This window comes from Dipodascopsis tothii (genome assembly GCF_038497935.1).
Source record: "Dipodascopsis tothii strain CBS 759.85 unplaced genomic scaffold V1510scaffold_10, whole genome shotgun sequence".
NCBI lineage: Eukaryota > Fungi > Ascomycota > Lipomycetes > Lipomycetales > Lipomycetaceae > Neoaidaea > Neoaidaea tothii.
In genome coordinates this window covers 67,164-89,016 of record NW_027117994.1, presented here as the reverse complement: position 1 = coordinate 89,016, position 21,853 = coordinate 67,164, and the positions used below count along the sequence as shown (strand labels likewise).

General features: G+C 68.7%; 12 protein-coding genes and 1 non-coding gene across 13 annotated transcripts; 9 read left to right on the top strand and 4 right to left on the bottom strand.

Moving 5' to 3' along the window:
* Nucleotides 1–184: 184 nt before the first annotated feature.
* Nucleotides 185–823, top strand: V1510DRAFT_363491 (uncharacterized protein; the record flags this gene model as incomplete). Its single annotated transcript, XM_066931134.1, has 1 exon — nt 185–823. The coding sequence occupies one exon, from the start codon at nt 185–187 to the stop codon at nt 821–823; it is 639 nt and encodes a 212-aa protein (XP_066789672.1).
* Nucleotides 483–2,695, top strand: V1510DRAFT_103201 (cytidine deaminase-like protein). Its single transcript, XM_066930204.1, has 4 exons — nt 483–1,316; nt 1,349–1,400; nt 1,435–1,749; nt 1,783–2,695. Exons 1-4 carry the CDS (start codon nt 911–913, stop codon nt 2,315–2,317), a joined length of 1,308 nt encoding a protein of 435 aa, XP_066789671.1. The 5' UTR covers nt 483–910; the 3' UTR covers nt 2,318–2,695.
* Nucleotides 2,696–2,712: 17 nt separating this feature from the next.
* V1510DRAFT_414740 (uncharacterized protein) lies at nt 2,713–4,054 on the top strand. The gene has a single exon (XM_066933472.1). It carries the CDS (start codon nt 2,957–2,959, stop codon nt 4,031–4,033), a length of 1,077 nt encoding a protein of 358 aa, XP_066789670.1. The 5' UTR covers nt 2,713–2,956; the 3' UTR covers nt 4,034–4,054.
* Nucleotides 4,055–4,169: 115 nt separating this feature from the next.
* V1510DRAFT_414738 (uncharacterized protein) lies at nt 4,170–5,329 on the top strand. Its single transcript, XM_066933471.1, has one exon. The coding sequence runs from the start codon at nt 4,220–4,222 to the stop codon at nt 5,297–5,299; it is 1,080 nt and encodes a 359-aa protein (XP_066789669.1). The 5' UTR covers nt 4,170–4,219; the 3' UTR covers nt 5,300–5,329.
* Nucleotides 5,330–5,422: 93 nt separating this feature from the next.
* Nucleotides 5,423–5,496, top strand: V1510DRAFT_t98. Its single transcript has one exon. It is a non-coding gene; the product is annotated as a tRNA-Val (tRNA).
* An 828-nt stretch (nt 5,497–6,324) lies between these two features.
* V1510DRAFT_414734 (guanylate kinase/L-type calcium channel beta subunit) lies at nt 6,325–7,122 on the top strand. The gene is made up of 3 exons (XM_066933470.1): nt 6,325–6,568; nt 6,601–6,806; nt 6,838–7,122. The coding sequence occupies exons 1-3, from the start codon at nt 6,481–6,483 to the stop codon at nt 7,084–7,086; spliced, it is 543 nt and encodes a 180-aa protein (XP_066789668.1). The 5' UTR covers nt 6,325–6,480; the 3' UTR covers nt 7,087–7,122.
* On the top strand, nt 7,085–8,423 carry V1510DRAFT_414732 (FAR-17a/AIG1-like protein). The gene is made up of 6 exons (XM_066933469.1): nt 7,085–7,400; nt 7,433–7,461; nt 7,493–7,641; nt 7,673–7,860; nt 7,892–7,940; nt 7,971–8,423. The coding sequence occupies exons 1-6, from the start codon at nt 7,237–7,239 to the stop codon at nt 8,106–8,108; spliced, it is 717 nt and encodes a 238-aa protein (XP_066789667.1). The 5' UTR covers nt 7,085–7,236; the 3' UTR covers nt 8,109–8,423.
* A 586-nt stretch (nt 8,424–9,009) lies between these two features.
* On the top strand, nt 9,010–9,952 carry V1510DRAFT_414726 (FAR-17a/AIG1-like protein). The gene is made up of 6 exons (XM_066933468.1): nt 9,010–9,186; nt 9,218–9,246; nt 9,278–9,426; nt 9,456–9,643; nt 9,675–9,723; nt 9,755–9,952. Exons 1-6 carry the CDS (start codon nt 9,050–9,052, stop codon nt 9,869–9,871), a joined length of 669 nt encoding a protein of 222 aa, XP_066789666.1. The 5' UTR covers nt 9,010–9,049; the 3' UTR covers nt 9,872–9,952.
* Nucleotides 9,953–10,016: 64 nt separating this feature from the next.
* Nucleotides 10,017–13,294, top strand: V1510DRAFT_363475 (DNA mismatch repair protein Msh3; the record flags this gene model as incomplete). The annotated part of the gene is made up of 4 exons (XM_066931133.1): nt 10,017–11,828; nt 11,859–12,101; nt 12,131–12,232; nt 12,263–13,294. The coding sequence occupies 4 exons, from the start codon at nt 10,017–10,019 to the stop codon at nt 13,292–13,294; spliced, it is 3,189 nt and encodes a 1,062-aa protein (XP_066789665.1).
* A 124-nt stretch (nt 13,295–13,418) lies between these two features.
* On the bottom strand, nt 13,419–14,612 carry V1510DRAFT_392530 (rab-GTPase-TBC domain-containing protein; the record flags this gene model as incomplete). The annotated part of the gene is made up of 1 exon (XM_066931796.1): nt 13,419–14,612. The coding sequence occupies one exon, from the start codon at nt 14,610–14,612 to the stop codon at nt 13,419–13,421; it is 1,194 nt and encodes a 397-aa protein (XP_066789664.1).
* Nucleotides 14,613–16,802: 2,190 nt separating this feature from the next.
* V1510DRAFT_414720 (uncharacterized protein) lies at nt 16,803–17,548 on the bottom strand. The gene has a single exon (XM_066933467.1). The coding sequence runs from the start codon at nt 17,203–17,205 to the stop codon at nt 16,951–16,953; it is 255 nt and encodes an 84-aa protein (XP_066789663.1). The 5' UTR covers nt 17,206–17,548; the 3' UTR covers nt 16,803–16,950.
* Nucleotides 17,549–19,885: 2,337 nt separating this feature from the next.
* On the bottom strand, nt 19,886–20,589 carry V1510DRAFT_414716 (uncharacterized protein). The gene has a single exon (XM_066933466.1). It carries the CDS (start codon nt 20,566–20,568, stop codon nt 20,083–20,085), a length of 486 nt encoding a protein of 161 aa, XP_066789662.1. The 5' UTR covers nt 20,569–20,589; the 3' UTR covers nt 19,886–20,082.
* A 123-nt stretch (nt 20,590–20,712) lies between these two features.
* Nucleotides 20,713–21,401, bottom strand: V1510DRAFT_363513 (RAD52 DNA repair protein; the record flags this gene model as incomplete). Its single annotated transcript, XM_066931135.1, has 3 exons — nt 20,713–20,865; nt 20,897–21,037; nt 21,069–21,401. Coding segments are annotated over 3 exons (627 nt in total), but the record flags the coding sequence as incomplete, so codon positions are not given.
* Nucleotides 21,402–21,853: the final 452 nt, after the last annotated feature.

The window sequence follows — 21,853 nt, the reverse complement described above, 5'->3', positions numbered from 1 at the left end:
GTGCTTGTTCTCACGTGATGCTGCAGACGGGCGTCACGTGTATAGTGCGTCATGGTCACGTGAATGTCAGGTGACCTCTCTAGATAGACGATCCGGGCCCTCCGACGAGACTATACACGACGACATGGCGACCTCTGGCCGACTCCTCGCGGCAGGCATACACACGGTCGTGCAGGCACGGCCGATGATCCGGACAGCTGGTTGTCTGCTGAGGTTGACAACTGCTGGACGGCTTGCGCCGACGCTCGTGCGCGGCTTTCGGGCCGCGCAGCCCTGGGCCATTCTCGAGTACTTCAACCTCTTTCCCGGCACCTTCAAGGACGGCCCCCCTCCTGCGTGTCCGTTTGATCTGAACGCCCGTCAGCTGCGGTCAGAATTCCTGCGTCTCCAGGCGAAGACGCACCCCGATCTGGCCCGGACGGACGAAGATAAGGCCAAGTTCGAAGACGCCTCGGCCAAGCTCAACAAGGCGTACTCCACGCTCTCTCAACCGCTCTCACGCGCACTCTACCTCTTGGAGGAGCAGGGATTCGGCGTGCAGGAGGATGACAGCAAGAGAATGACCCAGGACGTTGAGCTCCTGGCTGAGCTATATGACGTCCACGAGCAGGTCGAGGAAGCGACTACGGAGGAGGAGATCGCCCAGATCAAGGAAGAGAATGACGAGCGCATTGCGGACATCCAGCGCGACGTCTCGGCCGCGTTTGACGCCAACGACTTGGACGCCGCCAAGCTGGCCACCATCCGGCTCAAGTATTGGGTCAACGTGCAGAACATGCTGCGGGACTGGGAGCCGGGCAAGCCAGTGGTTATGATCCATTAGTGTACATAGACGAGAACGACTCTCATCTTACTAGACCCTGCTTCGGGCATTGTAGGCGCGGGCGCGGCTGCGTGGGCCGCAGAGACGATGAGCCGCAGGCTCGCGCGGCTCACATTACATAAGCGCGAAAATTTGCACAATCATGACCATGCCCGGACGATGCGATCGAGCGCAGAACTCAAGAGCGCGGCCGGCACGGAGCGCTCGCAGATCGACGGCACCGCAGACGGCAGCATGACTGCGCGTACAATTGGCGCGCACGCGGCCGGCGCAGGCGGCGCCGCGGACGGACACATACCGTTCAATCACAATCGGATACACACCCATGGCTCGCACAACAACCACGCGCCGTCCAGTGGATCGGCGGCGGAGGCGGCGGGAGGCAAGGTTGCGCGACGTGCTGCTGGCGAGAGCGAGCCGGCAGCGACAGGCGTGGCTGCCCGGTTCACGCAGATCAAGGCCCACGATGAGTGGATGCACGAGCTCGAGCTGCGTAAGTTGTCTGGCGACCGGCGCTAACGGCAGTCGACGTCTGGGTGGCAGTGATTCCTGCGAAGATGGCCTCGACGATCCTGGCGTAAGTTGGGCGGCTGCCGTGGTGCTGACTACAGGCATTTCAAGAAAGAGCTTGGCGAAGAGCCGCACTCGCTCAACCACCTGCGACGGCTAGCCAAGCGCGACGAGGGCGACAGCGCATTGCTGACGATTCTGATCTGCAGCGTCGATGCAGTTCCTTCCGAGGCCGAGATTCGCCGGGTGCTGCAGCCGATGACCGAGCATGCGCTGGCACGTGCGGTGCAGAACCCGAAGCTGTTTGTTCCAGAGATCATTCGCGCCCCTCGCTATGCGGCGCCTACTAAGCAGCTGTCGAAGGAATGGTCCGAGGGAACGTGGCCGATCATGTGGCGCGGCAACCCGCAGGCTGTGTAAGTTGCCGGCCGCACCAGAGCTGACGGCAGCAAGATGGAAATGGCCGAGTCAGTGGCCGTGGCTGCGGAAGCGCACATGCAACGCGTGGCCGAGCTGGTCGCGCGTGCCGGCGCCGACGGCGAGCTCCCGGCAGCGACCGTTATCGTCGACCCTGCGACCGGCAAGGTGGTCGCCGAAACTACCGATCGCCGCCAGACGTCAGGCAATCCGCTATTTCACAGCGGCATGCAATGCATCGCGCTTGTGGCCGCCGGCGAACTAGCGCGCCGGGCGCGTGCAGAGACTGACCCGGACGCCGCGCCGTCTGCGCAGGCGTATCTGTGCCACAATCTGGAGCTCTACACGTCCCACGAGCCGTGCGCCATGTGCTGCATGGCAATGGTCCATTCCCGCGTCGGCCGTCTGGTTTATGCGCGTAGCATGCCACGGTCTGGTGGAATCGAGCGTACGAGCGGTCCGGGCTACGGGATCAACTGGAACAAGAACCTGAACTGGCGGTTTGAAGCCTGGCGCTACGATGGCCTGGCGCTGGCGACCGAGCTGTCGCAGGACACCAATGCCTGAGCGTTCGTTAGGTCTAACGCCTGAGCGTCGGTCTCGGAGCTAAGTTTGGCCGTAAAGTCCGCCCCGGCGGCCGACAACCCCGTCCGGAGGTAGTCGTCGGCCGCCTTTGTCAGCGTGCCAGTTCCTCGACGCACCGCTTAGATAGGTGCGCGCCAACCCCGCATGTAGCGCGCACCGCATAGCACACCTCATCCCGTCCATTGTACGTCCATTGTATAATAGAATGACAAAGTCAGCTTACCAATTATTATTCATGGTCAGCCGCACGCTACTGGACGTGCTGCATTAGCGGTCCTGAGTACTGGTCCGGGGGGACTGAAGAAGCCCCTGTTCGCTTCATTACTAAGCTTATCTGTACACCACTGTGTTAATTTATAAGCCACTAAAGCTGTACAGTTGATGACTTGGTCATTGCGTTAGTCCCACCAACCCTAGTCCCACCAACCCAGCGCAAAATTCGGTGTGCCACGCCATCGAGGGTGACAAAGTAGGCCATGCGGCTTGCTCCGCGGGCGACACGTTACGGCAAGCTGCCGAACATATGCACTAGTGGCTGCTTCAGTAAACGGAGGGTAGAATATAAATAACAATAGGCCCGCAAGTACGTCCACAAGATCGCCACGGTCACTGAAAACTACAATGAAGAAGCAAGTTGTTATCGTGGGCGGTGGCCCATCCGGAGCCTACCTGGCTCTGCTGCTCCAGCGCCAGGTGAAGAGCTCGGACACATTCATCACGGTCATCAACAAGCGTGAGCGCTCGCTGTGGCTGCCGGCGACGCCGCGCAACCTTGTCGAGGACATGACCGAGCAGCTCTCGGGACCACTGGACCGCCTGTTCGAAGGCAACTCGGAGTGCGGCCGCGTGATCACCGACGAGGTTGTGTCTGTTGGCGAGAAGTCTGTCACCCTGGTGTCTGGCACTGTACTGCCGTTTGACGTGCTTGTGATTGCCACGGGCAGCAAGTGGTCGTCGTTTGTCGACGCCCCGGACTCGCATGCCGACGTGGTCAAGCATTTTGCCGAGTACCGCAAGAAGGTGGCCGACGCAAAGACAATTGTGGCCGTCGGAGGCGGCTCCGTCAACCTCGAGCTGGTCGGCGAGATCCTGGCCAAGTACCCGAAGAAGAACGTGTACCTGGTGCACTCGGGCGAACACGTGCTGAAGGACCTGTACCCGCTCAAGACTCGGATCAAGACCGAGAAGATCCTGCAGAAGCTGGGTGCCAAGATTCTGCTCAACACGCGAGCTGAGATCGTGCCGGGCGGAGTGCGCCTGTCAACAGGAGAAACACTGGAGGCCGACCTGGTGGTGCCCACGACGTCGGCCAAGAGAAACACAGACTTCCTGCCGCCGAATTGGCTGGCAGAGGACGGCTCCGTGCTGGTGAACCTGAAGCTGCAGAGCACGGTGCGGCCCGACGTATTTGCTGTCGGCGACGTGGCCGATCTACCGGAGGAGCGCCAGCTGGCCAAGCTGGAGGCGCATTTGAACGTGCTGACGCCCAACGTCGCTGCCTATCTGGCGGGCGTGCCGCTGCCAAAGACCTACGTCGTGGGCAAGGAGGCGCTCGGCATGACGTTTGGCCCTCACAACGCTTCTGGAGCGGCCAAGATGCCGCTGTTTGGCTTTGTGGGCATCCCGGGACCCATGATATTATCGCTGAAGGGCAAGGACTTGATGACCGGCAAGCACCGCTCGAGACTGCATTACTGAACAATACATTGGTTGACTGTGTCGAGCCGCACGGCGTGCGGCGCGCAATCGCGCTAGGCGTAGATGAGCCGCACGCGCGCGGCGCAGGAGCCGCACCACGTGCGGCGCGGGCATCGCCCGGCCAGACCGCCCAGACCGCCGCCGCCGCGTATAAAGCCGCAGGTCGACCCACGCCAGCGGCGAGCCATGGCGGACAGTGCCCGCAAGCAAGTCGTGATTGTCGGCGGCGGCTACGGCGGCGTGAGCGTCGCGCACGCCCTGCTGGACGCTGTCGACCGGTCGAAGACAGCTATCGTCGTGATTAACGATCGCGAACGCACAGTGTACTTTCCGGCGACTGCACGAAATGCCGTCGCCGACTACGACGACCGCGTGTCCGTGCCCTACGACCGGCTGGTGCCGACAGACGCCGGCCGCTTTGTTCTGGGCGCAGTCGTCGCTGTGGGCGACAAGCACGTCGAGCTTGAATCAGGCGAGACCGTGCCCTTTGATGTGCTCGTGCTCGCCCCTGGAAGCCACTGGCGCTCCTTTAACGATGTCCCACTGACGACGGACGCTATCGCGACTCACTGGAAGGGCTTTCGGGAGCGCGTGCACACGGCGCATTCCATCGTCGCCCTTGGTGCCGGCGCGGTCAATCTTGAGCTCATGGGCGAGATAGCTGCAAACTACCCCAACAAGGAGCTGTACGTGGTCCACGGCCACGATAGAGTGCTCAAGGACCACTACCCGATGAGCTTGCGCAAGGACACTGAGAACATCTTGACCAGCATGGGCGTTCAGTTCAAGCTGGGCGCTCGCGGTCGCGTCGTGGACGGCGGCGTGGAGCTTCCGACGGGAGAAACGCTCAAGGCTGATCTGATCGTACCGTCAGCCGGTGGCCGTCGCCGCACAGAGTTCCTGCCGGCCGAGTGGCTCGTCGCAGACGGCTCTGTTCGCGTGCGGCCCTCGCTGCAGACTGTCCAGCGCGACGACATCTTCGTTGCAGGCGACGCAGTCGACATGCCCAAGGAGCGTAACGCCGGCAACGTGCACGGCCAAGTGTCGGTGATCGTGGACAACGTCAAGGCCGTGTTGGCCAACAAAGACCCCAAGAAGAGGTACAAGCCGTCTGGCGAGGTGTTAAGCATGACATTTGGCCAACGCCGCGCCGTGGGCATCATGGAGACGGCCTTGGGCTTTGTCCGGCTGCCGGCAGCGCTTGTCTCCCGGTCGAAGAACAGCGACTTTGAGTCGCCGCGGTTCAACAGAAGCCTGAATTACTAGATAGCCTACAATTATCGCTTTGAACTTTGACATCGCTGCGGCGCCGTTGCACGCCGTTTGGTGACGTAACAGGGGCTATTCGTTAACTCATAAAGTGGTGTCGCAGACAAACTTTCACGAAATGGTTCAATGGTCTAGTCGGTTATGGCATCTGCTTCACACGCAGAACGTCCCCAGTTCGATCCTGGGTTGAATCATATTTTTTTCCACTCCTCAGCCTGACAGCTTGAGTTGTACACTTGCGTGTACCTCTCCCTGGCTTCCCGTGTCATTTGGCTGAACCGCGCGTAGTCTCGTTATAGCCACCCAGAGGAGCCTATCTTTGGGCATGTCGCAACAGTGGCCTTCTCGTGGCCACCGGTGAAGCACCTAGCACGTATGCGGCATATGCTTGCCACACGCGTGTGTATCCAGCCAAGTGCACGTTCGACCGTATTCAGCATTTCGGGCGACCCAATGCAGGGGCTGCAGTCTCAGTCGCGTCGGAAAACGACGCAGCCTACACATTGTAGAAGCTTTTCCGGACCGTACGCTTGACGGTCACGCTACAGTGGGTGTGATCGGAACATTTATGTCAAGCCAGATAAGGCGGCTAGTGGTTGACCGAGAGTTACGATCTGACACGGCTCGCTGGTTTTCTAAGCACACGGAAGTAAACTCTTCCAGGCGCGGTGTACCCTGCCGTACAAGATTCAATCTCGCAAGCCTCCTCTGACCACCGATCGATAGCCTTTAAGTTCCGATTTCCTGGCTGCGTACGCGCGGATGCAGTCACTCTCTAGACGACCTTGAAGAGCGCAAAGTGGCTGTGTCGCTGCACAGGCCCAGAGACAGCCTGTCCAGCACTGACCGCAAAGCTACCATGTCGGTCGCCGGGACGTGGAGGGCGCGCGCCAGCGTGTGCGGCGGACGGTGGTTGTGGCAGCGCGCAGGCATTAACGCGGGCGCACGTGATGCGGCGCCACATGCTGCACACGCACCGCCACTTGGCGGCACAAAACGCCGCCAAAGTGCTGCATCTTTCTTCACCATCACTCCAACATCGAAAAGTAAGTAAGCAGGCCGCGCAATGGCGACTCGAGTACGCGCGCAGGCAGTGGCTCAATCAGACGCGGACGCTAATCCACAGTGAGCCTCAGACCAATTGTCATCTCCGGCCCCTCTGGTACGTGGCCCAGCCGATGGCACTAACAGCAGGCACCGGCAAGTCCACGCTGCTGAAGCAGCTTTTCGCCGAGTTCCCCGACAAGTTCGGCTTCTCGGTGTCGCGTAAGTGGATGCGTTGTCACTACTGACAGTAGACACCACGCGTAAGCCGCGTCCCGGCGAGGAGGACGGCGTCGCGTACCACTTTGTCGAGCGCTCCGCGTTCGACGAGCTGGTGGCGGCCAACGCGTTCCTTGAGCACGCCGAGTTCTCGGGCAACTGCTACGGCACGAGCGTCAAGGCCGTGCGCGACGTCGCTGCCCAGGGCGGCCGCCTGTGTATCCTGGACATCGACATGCAGGTACGTGGACGCGCGGGCGAGCTAACAGCAGGGTGTCAAGTCGGTCAAGGCCACCGACCTGAACGCGCGCTTCCTCTTCCTGGCCCCGCCCAGCCTGGCTACCCTGCGCGAGCGCCTCGAGGGCCGCGGCACCGAGAGCGCCGAGTCCGTCCAGAAGCGCATGGACCAGGCCGAGAAGGAGATGGCGTTTGCGGAGACCGGCGCCCACGACAAGATCATTGTCAACGACGACCTGGACAAGGCCTACGCCGAGCTCAAGGAGTTTATCTTTGCCGAATAGAAAATGCAATGCGCCCTACGCAGGCGATTGATCCCAGATTTCCGTAGCGCCACCACCGTGCGTTCCGTGGCTTGAGCCACTGCATCGCGCCCGGCTCGACCCGGCTCGACGGCTATAAAACGGCCGCGGCCGACCGTGTGCTTAACAGCGATGTCCAAGATGTCTGGCACCAAAGACCTGCCCAGAAGCCTGTCAAAGGGTCTGCCCCTGTGGGCGTCCACGAAGGCACTTGTCTACGTTACCGGAGCATACACGTTCTACAGGACCTACACCGAGGCTGTGGGCCAGATGCAGAACGCCGTGGGCTTCCAAGGGTGTGTGGAGTCGCGGACCCGGTTGACCGCAGACTGCAGTACCAGTATTTGACGCTGATCAGTACGTGACCGGTCGAACACGCTGACGCCAGCTCTCTTGGGGAACCTGATCGCCCACTCGGCTGCCTCTGCGGCTGTGCTGCTGGGATCGAACTGGCTCTGGGACGCCAAAAACCTGCTCATGTGCTATGTGGCGCCGCTTGAGGTCGTGGTCTCGCTCGTGTACTGGCCCGTAATGATGGTACGTGGGTGCCAGAGACTGCTGACGCCAGTACGATCGCACGCTGGTCGTTCCCAAGGTTGTGGAAGACCTCGGCATTGTCTCGATCTGGTTTGACCTCCATCTGCACGCCATTCCGACGCTGTTTGCGCTTGCCGACTTCCTACTGTACTCGCCGCGACCGCGCATTGGCCCGCGCATGTACGCTTGCGTGTCCGTGGTCTACACTCACATTTACTGGTAAGTGCGACGCGGCTCGGGCTGAGACCAGGATCGTGCTCAAGAAGACCCATTACATGATGGGGGTCTACCCATACCCGGTAAGTCTCGCACAGACGGCGCTGACTTAGTTCATGGACCTGGCGACCGAGACGCAGCGGAAGCTCATGTTTGGCGCGGGCACTTGCCTGACCTGTGGCATCTACTTTGGGCTGTGCCAAGTGTACGACACCATGCATCGCCGGCAGCCTTCTGCTGGCCTTCAATAAAGCCAATGTACCCTCTCTGTGAGCCGCGCGCCGTGCGGCGGTGGCCCGTGCGCGTGCATGCGTTCGGCATTGCCACTTCAGGTCTGGCGCGCCTACAGCCTCATCTCGGAGCTCGCCCGGCCTGTGGGAGCCGCAGCCCCTGAGATCAGCGCCGGGTCTTCTTTTGCTGGGTTTGCCGTAGCAGACGACGGCCGAGGCGCAAAGCGAGGCTTGCGGACTGTCATCTGGCAGGACCAGGTGACAGAGTAGAAGTCTCTCGTTGCGTAGGGCTGAACGACGTGTCTATAGCGAAGGTCCTGCTGTGCAACTGCTTCAGGTCGAATGGACTCTTGAGGCACCAGCTCACTTGTATAGAGTTTAATATCGCAAACCTAGAAGCCGGCGGCTGTTTTGCGGGCGCGCACCCAATGCAGACCGGCAACGCTCGACAGTAGACCGGCCGAGGCCAGACACAAGATACGCGCGCTGGGATGCCCTGAGCGCAGAGCACGGCAGAATCGGCCCCAGGCGCTCGCTCGTGGAAGTCCAGGGCGACTTCTTCCAGGGCGACTTCTTCCAGGGCGATCTCGCCCAGGGCGACTTCTTCGAGAGTAGCCCTACAAGTAGGAGGCCTGGGACTCGGCGGCCGCTGGCTGTTGAGGAGGGCGGTTAGATGGCGGGTGTACACAGGGCAGGGCGGCTGTGTGGGTCAGACGTGTGTGCGCGCTGTCAGTAGAATCACAAAGGGGGTCGGTTTGAGCCGCACAGAGTGCGGCTCACATTGTGCTCGGCCGCGGCCGAGAGCGGACAGCCGTGCGGCGCTCGCCGTGGCACAGCGCGCGGCAGGTCGGGTCGGATCGACCCGTGCCGGCAAGCCGGGTCGACCCGCCCGAGCCGGGTCGACCCAATCTTCCCAGCCAACCCAACACAACCCGACCCGACACCGCGTCACCACCACCATCATGTCGCTGCCAGTCTACACGCGTCCGCCGGCGCTCTCGTCGAGCGTGACGGTCATGTACGCCGCCGGAGCGTACTCGTTCTTCATCAACTACCAGAAAGTGGCCGCGCAGATCCAGGGATTGACCGGCGTGCCAGGGTAAGTCGGCCGCCGGCGGTGCTGACGGCAGAACACAATTCCAGTACCTGACCGTCATCGGTAAGTCTGCGTGCGGATGCGCTGACAGCAGCGCTGCTGGCGAGTCTGGTGATCCAAGTGCTGGCCGTGTCGGCGGTAGTCCTCGATTACACGGCCATCTGGCGGGTCAAGAACGAGCTGCTGTGCTACGTGGCGCCGCTCGAGCTGCTCGTGTCGGTCGTGTACTGGTCGGTGATGCTGGTAAGTGGCCGGGGGACTCGCTGACGCAGTACGACCGCAATCTGATGATCCCGCCGGGCCTGGACCCGTCCAGGATGCTCAGCCTGTGGACCGACCTGAGCATCCACCTGGTGCCGACGCTGTTCCTGGTCTCGGACTTCCTGCTGTACTCGCCGCGGCCGACGACCAAGCCGCTGATCCACCTGGGCGTGTGCATTGCCTTGGCGCAGGTCTACTGGTACGCGGGCGCGCGGCGCGGCTGACGACAGGACCATCCTACACAGGGTGCATGCGATCACCAACAGCTACCCGTACCCGGTACGTATGCGGCGTGCGCGGCTGACGCCAGTTCTTGGAGCTCGCCAGCCAGATGCTGCGGGTCGTCATCTTTTGCGCCGGCGCGGGCATGGTCAGCGCGTTCTACCTGGCGCTGCGCCGGGCGTATGTGGTGCTGCACGGCCGTTAGCGAGTAGATGTAAATACACGGGCGCGCCGCAGGGCGTGCGGCTCATTGTTTGGTAGGCGCTTGATAGCCGCAGGGCGTGCGGCTCGCACGCGCTGTCACGTGCCCGCGACCGCGTCTTCTGCCGCGCAGCGCCCCCACGACCGCAATGGCTGCGGGTTCGTCAAAAAAGAGCGGCGGCCAGCAGGCCACGCTCAGCAGCTTCTTTGCGCGGGCGCCGGGCCCGGCCGCAGAGCCGCGGCCGCCCAAGAGCGTGTCCAGCAGCCCGACACGGGTGCTGACGGAGAAACGGACGTCGGAGAACACAGACGGCGACGCGCCGGCCAAGCGGGCAAAGACCGGGCCGGAGCCGGAGGCGGCGGCGGCGGCCGCGGCAGAGGTGCCGGCACCAGACGAGCGCGCCGCGGATGGGCGGCCGGCCGGCAGCGATGGATCGGGCGGACCGAGCGGGCCGAGCGAATCGAGCGGACCGGACGTACCAAGCAGGCCCCCCCGCGCCAGCGATCTCGCCCAGTTCCGGCGCGGCGCCGGCGGGCTGACGGCGTCCAAGCGTGCCGAGCTGCACCAGGCGTTCCGCAAGAAGCTTGTCGGCCCCGACGCGCTGTCGTTTGGCGAGCCGGCCGACGGCGACGTGGTCGAGGCCGACGCGGACGACGCCGTCGACGACGACGACGAGGCCGAGGCCGCCGCCGCGCTGCGCACGCGCTTCGCGGCCAAGCCCGGCAAGGCCGCGCGCCGCGGCAAGAAGCTGACGCCGCTGGAGCAGCAGGTCGTCGACATCAAGCGGGCCAACCGCGACACGATCCTGGCCGTCGAGGTCGGGTACAAGTACAAGTTCTTTGGCGAGGACGCGCGGATCGCGTCCAAGGCGCTCAACATCGTGCTGATCCCCGGCCGCATGAGCTTCGACGACGGGGACCCGCGCGACGCGCTGTACGACAAGTTCGGGTCGTCGTCGGTGCCGATCCACCGGGTGTACATCCACGTCAAGCGGCTGATCGAGCAGGGCCACAAGGTCGGCATCGTCCGGCAGACCGAGACCGCGGCGCTCAAGGCGGCCGGGTCCAACAAGAGCGGGCCGTTCGGCCGGTCGCTGGTCGAGGTCTACACCAAGGGCACGTTTGTGGACGAGCTCAAGAGCCACGACGCGGCCGTGGCCGGCACCGGCTACGTGCTGGGGCTGTGCGAGGCCGGCGGCGGGACCGACGGCGGCGTGACGCTGGGGCTGCTGGCGATCCAGCCCGCGACCGGCGACGTCGTCTACGAGGAGCTGGCGGACGGGCTGATGCGCGCCGAGCTCGAGACGCGGCTGCTGCACCTGCAGCCGTGCGAGATCGTGCTGGTGGGCGCCGTGTCGGCGGCGTCGGTGCGCGTAGTCGACCTGGTGGCGGGCTCGCAGCTGGCGGGCGGGAGCGTGCGCGTGGAGCGCGTGGCCGCGGCCGACGACGCCGGCGCGGCCGTGGCCGCGTTCTTCGAGGCGACGGCGGCCGCGGCCACGGACGCGGCCGCGCGCGCGCGCGCCGCGCGCGCCCTCGACGCCGCGCTCGGCCTCCCGCCGGCCGTCGTCCGCTGCCTGGCGGCCATGATCGCGTACCTGCGCGAGTTCGGGCTCGAGCACGTGTTCGATCTCGCCGAGGGCTTCGCGGACTTCCGCGCGCGCCACCACATGCTGCTGAACGCCAACGTGCTCCACAGCCTCGAGATCTACACCAACCAGACGGACCACGGCGAGCGCGGCAGCCTGATGTGGGTGCTCGACCACACGTACACGCGCTTCGGCCGGCGGCTGCTGCGCAAGTGGGTCGGGCAGCCGCTGACGGACCGCGAGCGGCTCGAGGAGCGGCTGGCCGCCGTCGACGAGCTCAAGGGCAGCCGCAGCCCGCACGTGGAGCGGCTGTGCGGCGTGCTGGCCAAGATGCCCGACCTCGAGCGCGGGCTCGTGCGCATCCACTACGGCCGGGTACGTGTTTGCTGGCCGCGCTGACCGCAGTGCACCCGCGCCGAGCTGCTGGCCGTGCTGCGCGCGCTGGACCGGCTGGGCGGCGCCACCGAGGGCCGCGCGGACGCGTTCGCGGCGCCGGCGCTGGCCGCCGCGTTCGGCGCGCTGCCGGCCGCGCGGCCGGTCGCGCGCGCGTTCCTGGAGGCCATCAACGCGGACGCGGCGGCCAAGAACGACGGCCTGCACTTCTTCCGCGCGGACGACGACCACCCGGCGATCGCGGACGAGAAGCTGGTACGTGGCCCGCGGCCGCGCTGACCCAGGCCATCCTCTCGGTCGAGACCGAGCTCGAGCGGCACCTGGACGACGTCCGGCGCGTCCTGCGCAAGCCCGCGGCCAAGTACGCGGCCGTGTCGGGCATCGACGTAAGTGCGCGCGTCGACCGTCTGACCCAGTGCCTGATCGAGGTGCGCAACGCCGAGCTGCGCGCCGTGCCGGCCAACTGGATCAAGATCAGCGGCACGCGCTCCGTGTCGCGCTTCCACACGCCCACCGTCATCGCGCTCCTGCGCGAGCGCGAGCAGCGGCGCGAGGCGCTGGCCGCGGCCTGCGACGCCGCGTTCCGCGCGTTCCTGGCCGGCGTCGCCGCCCGCGGCGACGAGCTGCGCGCGGTCGTGGCCGCCCTCGCGTACCTCGACGCCGTGCTCTCGCTCGCCGCCGTCGCCGCCCTGCCCGGCTACGTGCGGCCGGCGTACGTCGACGCGCCCTGCGTCCGCGTCGTCGGCGGCCGCCACCCCATGGCCGAGCAGGCCGGCCGCGGCGACTTTGTGCCCAACGACACGGCCCTCGGCGGCGGCGGCGTGCGCACGCTGGTCCTCACCGGGCCCAACATGGGCGGCAAGAGCTCGTACACGCGCCAGGTCGCGCTGATCGCCATCATGGGCCAGATCGGCAGCTACGTGCCGGCCGAGAGCGCCACGCTGGGCATGCTCGACGCCGTGTACTCGCGCATGGGCGCCTACGACAACCTCATGGCCGGCGAGTCCACGTTCATGGTCGAGCTCAGCGAGACAGCCGCGATCATGCGCGCGGCCACGCCGCGCTCGCTCGTCCTGCTCGACGAGATCGGCCGCGGCACCGGCACCGTGGACGGCATGGCCATCGCGCACGCGGTGCTGGCGCACTTTGTGGCCGACGTGCGCGCGCTGACCCTGTTTGTGACGCACTACCCGCTGCTGTGCGCGTTCGCGGCCGAGCACCCGGCCCAGGTCGCCAACTGCTACATGGACTCGGTCGAGCGCCCGCAGCCGGACGGCTCGGTGGACGTGACGTTCCTGTACCGGGTCGTGGCCGGCGTGGCGCGCGGCTCGTACGGCCTGAACGTGGCGCGGCTGGCGGGCGTGCCGGCCGACGTGGTTGCGCGGGCGGGCCGGCGCGCTGCGGGCCTGGAGGCCGCCGTGCGCGAGCGCGCGGCCGTGGCCTGGTAAGTGGAGCGCGAGCGCGCTGACGACAGGGCCCGCGACGCGGCCGCGGCCGTGGCGGGCGCGCCGACGGCCGCCGAGCTCAGGGCGCTCGCCGAGCGCGCGCTGGATTAAGCTAGATACAATGCAGCTACGGGCCGAAGCCCGCGATCGACCGCAGAAAGACGACCTCGGCGGCGGCGCCGGCCGGGCCGGCGCCGAACGCGAGCGCCGGCGCGTCCCAGCCGACGGCGGCGCGCACGCCCGGCGCGTCGCCCAGGAGCCGCGGGCCGTGGTGCGCGAGCACGGCGAGGGCGGCGGCGACGAGCCCGGCCTCGAACGGCGCCAGCTCGGCCGCGGCCGGCCGGAACAGCGGCCGCCGCGGCGGCCGCGCGCCGGCCAGCCGGTCCAGCAGCAGCCCGTCCCACACGCGCGCGGCCGTGTCCGGCGGCAGGTGCCGCGCAAACAGCGGCAGCACGAGCGGGTCGAGGTAGTCGGCCGGGGTCAGGCCGAGGCCGCGAAGGTGCCGGTACAGCTCCGGCAGGTGCCGCGCGAACGCGCGCTCGAACGCGGCGTGGAACGCCTGCCGGTGCCCGCCGTCGGGCTCGTACAGCGGCCGGCCGCCGGGACCGTCCATGAGGTTGAGCAGCGCCGCAAAGACGTCGGCCGCGTCCAGATGCAGCAGCAGCGTGCCGGCCAGGTCCGCGGCCGCGCGCTGGTGGCCGGCCGGCCGGAACGCGGCCGCGGCCCACAGCACGCCGACCACGACGTCGTGCAGCGGCTTGCCGGCCTGGAAGAGGCCCAGGCCGGGCAGCAGCGCGGCCACGTCGCGGTCGATGGCCCGCGCGACCTCGGGCGCGGCCCGCGCGGCCGCACACGCGGCGGCGCACGCGGCGGCGTCCACGTCGAGCGCGTTGCCGATCAGCAGCGGCCACACGCGGTGCCGGAGCCGGTCGGGGACGCCGGACCGGGCGACCAGCTGGCGCACGAGCGGCGTGGCGACGGCCTCGGCCAGCCGCGGCATGACGGCGCCGGCCCAGAGCTCGGCGTCGGCGGCGCGCTGGCGCTCGGCGTCGACGACGAGGCGCTGGTCGCGCTCGCGCTTTTTGCGGTCGGCGCGCTGCGAGCGCAGCATCATGCGCTGGAACTCGGCCAGATGCCGCTCGTCCTCGGCGCGGTTTTTGGGAGGGAGCCACGCGGGCCGGGTCTTGTTTTTGGGCGACGGCGGGCCGGTGGCCGCCGGCGAGGGCGAGGCCGAGGAGGCTGTGGACGCGGGCGCGGTCGAGCCGGCCGAGTCGGCCGAGCTGGCCGACCCGGCCGGGTCGGCCGACCCGGCCGGGCCCATCGGACCCGCCGGGCCCATCGAACCCGCCGGGCCCATCGGACCCGCCGGGCCCGCCGACCCGGCCGTTTTCGCCGCGCCCGCCTGCTCGCCCGCTCCCGCCAGCCCCCCCGGCCGCCCCGCACCCGGCGCGCCCTCCGTAGCGCTCCTCAGCAGCGTCAGCGTCCGCGCCTCCGCCGACAGATTGTCCATCGCCACCGTCCACGTCGTCGATTTGGCGCGGCGCAACGGTGGCCGCTCCGACCCGCCCGCCTCGGCCGGCCTCTCCAGCGGAATGTTCCAAAAGTACACGTCGTCCGGCACCTCGACCTCGTCGTCCGCGTCCAGGCTCGCCAGCTGCGTCTTGTCCAGCACCTGCGCCGACCGCGGCCGCGCCGGCAGCGGCCGGAACGGCAGGCTCGGTCCTGGCGCGACCTCGGACGCCGGCCGCCGGCGCCGCGCCGCCCGCAGCCGGTCCAGGTCCGGCGCCGGCCGCGCCAGCGCCCGCCGCGCCCGCTCCGCCGGCGTCCCCGGCGACGCCGGCGTCGCGCCCCGTAGCAGCGCGCCCAGCGAGTCGGCCGACGCGCGCTTCGTCAGCCGCGGCGCCGGCGCCATGTACACGTTCGCCAGGCTCGGCGTGTTGGCCAGGCTCGGCGTGCTCGCATTGTGCTGCCGGTACACCCGCTGCCGCTCCAGCCCGGCCGGCGAGCTCGCCGGCGAGCTCGTCAGCGCAAACGCCGGGCTGGGCGCTCCGCGCGCCCGCCGCCGCGGCTCCTCCAGCGAGATCTCCTCAAAGTCCGCGGCCACCGCGGGCCGGCCCGCCCGTGCGCGCCCGCCGCCGGGGCCGCCGCCTGATGCGCCTGTCGTGTTTGTCCTGCGATCCAGTGTGCTGTCGCCGCACGGATGCGGTCTCGCGTGTGTGGAAACTCGCGATCAAACTTGCGCGTGGCGCCCGGCCGCACTGCCTCGCACTGCCTCGCACTGCCTCGCCCCTTGATTCCCCAGCCACCGCTGGGCGCATCGCGTGCCTGCCTGGTGGCGCATCTGGCACCTGTCAGGCCGTTGCCGCCACACGCTGCGGCGCGCGGTAGCACAAACACGCGCTGCCGGGGCGCCGCGTCCGCCCGTGCGGCCTGCGCACCGCCACACGCGCGTGGCGCGCGCCGCACCGCGTGCGGCTCATACCTCCGGCGGCGACTCCGCCGGGGGTGGCTGCCTTCGGGCAGTGAGCCGCACGACGTGCGGCGCATGGGCGAGCCTCCGGCGGCGACTCCGTCGAGGGTGGCTGCCCTTCGGGCAGTGAGCCGCACGGCATGCGGCGTGCGGCTCATGGGCGAGCCTCCGGCGGCGACTCCGTCGAGGGTGGCTGCCCTTCGGGCAGTGAGCCACACGGCATGCAGCACGGTGACCAGTTTTGCCGCGACTTGGTCGTAAGCTGCTTCGAGCAGAGATGCATTGACGACCGTTGGCCCAACCAACCTGACGGCTTCGTTTGAAACAGGTGCCTTCGGGTCAATTGATTTACTCTACATGCATGCGGCCCACTGCCCGAAGGGCAGCCACCCTCGACGGAGTCGCCGCCGGAGGCCCCATGAGCCGCACGCCGTGCGGCTCACTGCCCGAAGGGCAGCCACCCTCGACGGAGTCGCCGCCGGAGGCTCCATGAGCCGCACGCTGTGCGGCGCACGCCGCATGCCGTGCGGCTCACTGCCCGAAGGGCAGCAGCTCTCGACGGAGTCGCCGCCGGAGGCTCCATGAGCCGCACGCTGTGCGGCGCGCCGCATGCCGTGCGGCTCACTGCCCGAAGGGCAGCCACCCTCGACGGAGTCGCCGCCGGAGGCTCCATGAGCCGCACGCCGTGCGGCGCACGCCGCATGCCGTGCGGCTCAGTACCGGCGGCGGCGATACACGGCCGACGGTCCGTCGGCCGCAACGCGCGCAGCCAGGCGCGCCGTGCGCGGAGGCAGGGCCGCGCGCTCCAGCGCCAGCCAGGCCAGGGCGGGGCCGAAGCGGGCCTGCTTGCGCGCGAGCACGCGCTCAAACGCGTGCAGGCCGAGGCTGCGGTCAGCGCAGCCACCGGCGTACTTACGCGCGCACATCGTCTGTGCGGACGGCCGGGTGGTGTCGGCGCACCAGGGCGGCGGCCGCACCCAGCACGGCGGCAATGGCGGCCGGCACGGCCGGCGGCGGCAGGTCGCGCGCCGCGGCCAGGGCGCGCACGTACGCGGCCATGCGCATGGCCACGTCCACACAGGTCCGGTACACGTTGACCAGGACCGTGCGGCGGCCGTTCAGCTGCGGCGACACGTAGATCGGCGCCAGCAGGACCGGCACGAGTCTGGTCAGCGGCGTCGCGAGAGTCTTACTTGGTGAAGGCGCGCGCAAACGCGGCCGCCGGCGCCCGGCAGTACTCGACCGTGACCACGGCCGAGACCGGGACCGCGGCGGCCCGCAGCAGGTCGCGCCGCACGTCGAGCGTGCGCGTGTCGATGGTGAAGCCGCAGTACGGAAACTCGCGGCCGGCGTGGAGCGGCGGCGCCGGCGCCGGCAGCGCAAACGAGGCCAGGCTCTTGTCCGCGCGCACGCGCGCGCCGTACGCGGGCACGCCCGGCCGCATGGTCGTGTAGAACCGCTCGGCGTCGGCGCGGTCGACGGCGATGTAGAGAAAGTCGTCGAGCAGGCGCAGCAGCACGCCCCGCGACGGGTCCAGGCAGAACGGCAGCACGTCGCGCTCGAGCTCGGCGTAGAGCAGGTTGCACAGGAACGACGACAGCACCGAGCCCTGGGGGATGCCGACGCGTTGCCGGCAGTACTCGCCGCCGATCTGGGTCAGCGCGCCCGGCGCGGCCGTACCTTGACAATGTGCTTCGAGAGGTGCTCCGCCAGCAGGTCCAGCACGTCCTCGCGGTCGATGTAGGCCTCGTGCACGGCGTCGACGTAGACGCGGCCGGGCGCGGCTGCCGCGCGCGCCGCCGCGAACGCGGCAAACGGCTCGAACTCGTGCGCGGCCCGCGGCACGCTCTCGAACGCGCGGTGCACGCGGCCGGCCCGCGCGCCCACCGTCGCAAACCGCACGCTCTTGTAGTCGTCCTCGCGCAGCAGCCGCTTGGCCGCCGTGTACACGCGGGCGTACGGCAGGCTGTCGAAGCAGGCCTCGATGTCGACCTTGACAAAGTGCAGCCGGCGCCCGAGCAGCCCGCGGCCGGCCAGCGCGGCCTTGAACGCCGCCAGCCGGTCCAGCGCGTCGCCGGCGGAGAACAGCGCCGCGCCGAGCGCCTCGGGCTGCTGCTTGCGCTCCAGCGCCAGCGCCAGGTACACTGGCCGCAGCAGGTAGTTGATGGACGCGCGCAGCTTGGCCGCCGGCAAACGCATCTCCAGCCCGCGCGCAAACGTCCGCCGGCTCAGCCGCATGATCAGCCGCAGCCCGGCGTCCTTGGGCAGCAGCCGCACGGCGCCGAACCCCAGCTGCCGCTCGGCGGCCATCGCCCGGAGCGTGTTCTGCGTCAGCACGTCCGCGCCGCACCTACCGTCGCCACGCTCTCGAACATGCGCGTGCGTACCTCGGCCAGCGCCGGCTCCGCGGCCGCCGTCCACACGTCCTGCCGGAAAAACACGAGCCGGTTGCGCTGGGCGCCGGCCTCGGTCACGTAGAACGCGGTCTTGAGGACGCCCGGCACGAGCGTGCCAAACACCCACGCGACCAGCTCGCCGACGAGCTCACGCCGCTTGGCCGCGTCCGACGCGGCCCGGCCGCCGCCCGGCCGGTCCAGCCACCGCATGCCCGACGTGCGCACACCCTGGACGACGTGGTGCAGGGTCAACGTCTCGTGCCGCCGCAGCCGGACGAACCGCTCAATTGCGCGCGACAACACGCGCCAATTGTGCGTGTCGCCGACGAGCGCGGCCGGCACGATCCGCGCGACCACCGCACGGCAGTACGCGGCGGCCGCGGCGGGCGGCGTGGCCGCAGAGAGCAGACTGTCGCCGGCGCCGCCGCCGGTGCCGCAGTAGTGGGCCAGCAGCAGCCCGTACGGGCACCGCGCTGCGCGCCGCTGCAGCTGCTGCACTAGCGCGTACGCTGGGCCGCGCAGCCGCCGCGGGACGCGCGCGGTGGCCGCCGCCCGCCGCCGGGGCCGCTCGCCGCCGTCCAGCACGCTGGCCAGCCCAAACTGCCGCGGAAACACGTCCTGCAGCACCAGCTTGGTGTGCGCCGTCTGGGCGGCGTCCGGCCACCGCTGCAGAGCGCCTGCTGTCAGCCTCGTCGCCTGGACGCTTACAGTAGTGCGGCAGCCCGACCAACACTCGGCCGCCGGCGCCGCGCTTGGCCGGCGCATACAGCGTCGCAAACCGCGCAAACGCGATCTCGTTTCGCGGCCGGTCTCCGGCCGTTGTCGGTCGGTCTCCGGCAATCTCGTAGAGTGGGCGGCCTGCGTCAGTGCGTTCGGCGGGCGGCGTACCCAGGACCTGGTAGAAACAGCCATTGGCCGTCCGCATGAAGACGGCAGCGTCCGTCAAAAGCCGCAGCATGAACTGCTCGCTCGTCCTGGCGTCAGCGCTGGTCCAGCGGGCGCCGTACCGCTCAAGCAGAGCCTGCCAGGAGGCCGAGGAGACCTCGACGACGTGCGAGTTTGCCTGCACAGGCACGATATCCGATCCCACGGTGCCGCCCTCGGGCTCGCTCTGGTGTCAGTGCGGCCACAGCGCACGCACCTTTTTGAATCCCATGGCCAGCAGGTGTCGCGGCCGGCCGTGGTGGGCGCGCGCAAAGAGCATGGCCACGGCGGCCCGGACCAGCTGTGGTCAGCGCTGCCAACCGCACACTCACCTCGACCTGGCTGCGCTGGGCCTCGGCGCGCGCCGGACCGGCCACGCCGTCGCCGCCGGCAGCCGCCGTCTCGCCCGTCGTTCCGCCGGCCGTCCAGGCGCCGTCCAAGCCGACCACCGCCCGCTCGATCAGGTCGCAGTAGCGGTCTCCGTCGCCGGGCTGCACGGCACAGCGCCCGGCGAACTCGGTCTCGACGAGCACCCGCAGCGCGACGACCGAGTCGTACGACGCCGCGAGCACGTCGCCGGCCGTCTGCATGGGCCGCCTGTGTTTGCGGGCCATGCGGAGCAGGGACGCGGCGACGCGTGATCACGTGTGGTGCGGAGCCGCACGGGATGCGGCTCGCGCTGCGCGTGCGGCGCGAGGCGCGCCGCACGCGCTGCGGCTCGTCAGCCTCGCCAACATGCATTACTACCCGGACACGTGGGCCGGCCGGTGCGCCTAGGCCGCCCGCACGGGGACCGCCACAGCAGCACCGCCACCGGGCAGCCGGCGGGCGGCGCGGCCCGCGCTTCGCGCCGCAAACGGTGCGGCTCAGAGCTCGCGCCACCTGCCTTTCTAGCTGCCTTCCTAGCTGCCTTCCTCTCTGCCTACGCCTTGGGCCGCTTCACGTCCTCCGCCACCGCCCGCTCCGGTGGCACGCTGCCGTCAGCCCTGCGCGTCGGCCACTCACCTTGTGCGTTTCAGGTCCGGCCGCGACAGCAGTGCCCGCGGCGCCGGGCTCGCCGGCGGCATGCCAATCGTCCGCCCCGGCTGCAGCCGCGGATTGTCGTAGCTCATCGGCGACGCCGCCGCCCGCAGCACCGGCCGCGACTTTGTGTGGTCCACGGTCTTGCGGATGCTCGGGCTCTGGAACGACACGTCAAACAGCGCGCGCTCGTCCACCGGCTCGTCGTTCTGCACGGCCTCGGCCGCGCGCGCCGAGAACCACTGCGGCGCGCGGTCCGTGCCGCTGCGCGGCGTCGACTCGGCCGCGGCCACCACCAGCTCGCCGTTCAAGCTCGTCAGCTCGGCGTCCACGTCGCCGGCGTCCTGGTAGATCTCCTCGAGCTCGTCGTACTCGTCGATCAGGTCCGACCCAAAGTACGTCTCGTCCTCGGTCGACACCCGGCTGCCCACCCGGTGGTCCGGCAGCGGCGGTGGCCCGTCCGCCATCGGCGCCGGCGCCGGCGCCGCAGCCGCTGGTCGAGCCGGCATCGCCGCCGCCGTCGACAGCGCCGCCGGCGGCGTCGGCGCCGGCGGCCGCGCCGGCGGCGGTGTGTACACGTTCGTCACGCCGTCGCGCGAGAACTCGGGCGCCCGGTGCAGCAAGCCGGGGTCAAACGGCCGCGGCGGCACGGCCACCTTGGTCACGTTCTTGATGTAGTTGGCGTCGTACAGGCAGTTGCCGAGCACGTTGCCGAAGCTGCGCAGCGCGCGCTTCAGAGCGTCGGTCGTCGCCTCCTTCTTGCACTGCCGTCAGCGCGCCCGCCCGCCCCCGTACCTTGTCGAACGCCATGTGCTTTGCCCGCGCGTTCTCGACGTGCCCGTAGCCGATGTCCTCATGGAACGCCCCGTCCCGCAGCGTCACTCGGACCGTCACCGACAGGCCCAGGTGCACCCGGCCCTCGGACGACTCGTGCATCTGCGGTCAGCGCGCCCGCGCCCCGACGTACGTAGTCCACCTGGACGTTCTTGATCTCGGACGACCACCCGTTGAACCCAAACACCTCGTTTGCCAGGTTGATCGCCTTCCAGCCCTCGAGATAGTGCACCCGCGCGCCGCCTGGTGCCGGCCGCACTGAGATGTACTCGGGGCCAAGCTGGCGCTCGAGTCCACGCCGCATCGCCTCTGTCTCCGTCGTCGTCCACCCGCCGCCGAATCCGCTGCCGCTGCCACCGCTGGCTCCCGGGCTGCCCACAGACCCGGACCCGCCGTACCCGCCGCCAGGCCCGCCTGCGCTGCCCCGGGCAGCCTGCGCTCTGTGCTGGTCTCCGTAGTTTGGCATCGTTGCAGCGAGGTTCCGCGCGCGCGCGCACTTCATCTCGTGAGCACGTGACACCGCGTTCTCTCGTGTAACCCGCCACTGGCGCGCAGACGCCGGTGCCAACCGCGGCCACTGGACGGCCGCGGTCGCTGGGAGAGCTGGCCGGCAAGCGTGCTACGGAGCCGGCCGCGGAGCGGTGGCCCACGCTGGGCGGCCACGGACCGCGCGCGGCCGTGCACCGAGCCGCACGTCGTGCGGCGCTGCCTCGCCCTTCCCCGGCTGTGGCGCACAGCACACGCCGCGCGTGGCGCACCGGCGCCGTAGACAGCTCGTGTCACACAAGCGACTCATCCGTGGCGGCCCGCTGTTGGGTACCAAGCGGCTGGACCGCCGCGCGGCTGCTCAGCCACGCCTCCGCGTCTGCAGCCGCAGTCCATACCCGCGGCCGCAGCCGCCGTTAGCCGCAGCCGCGA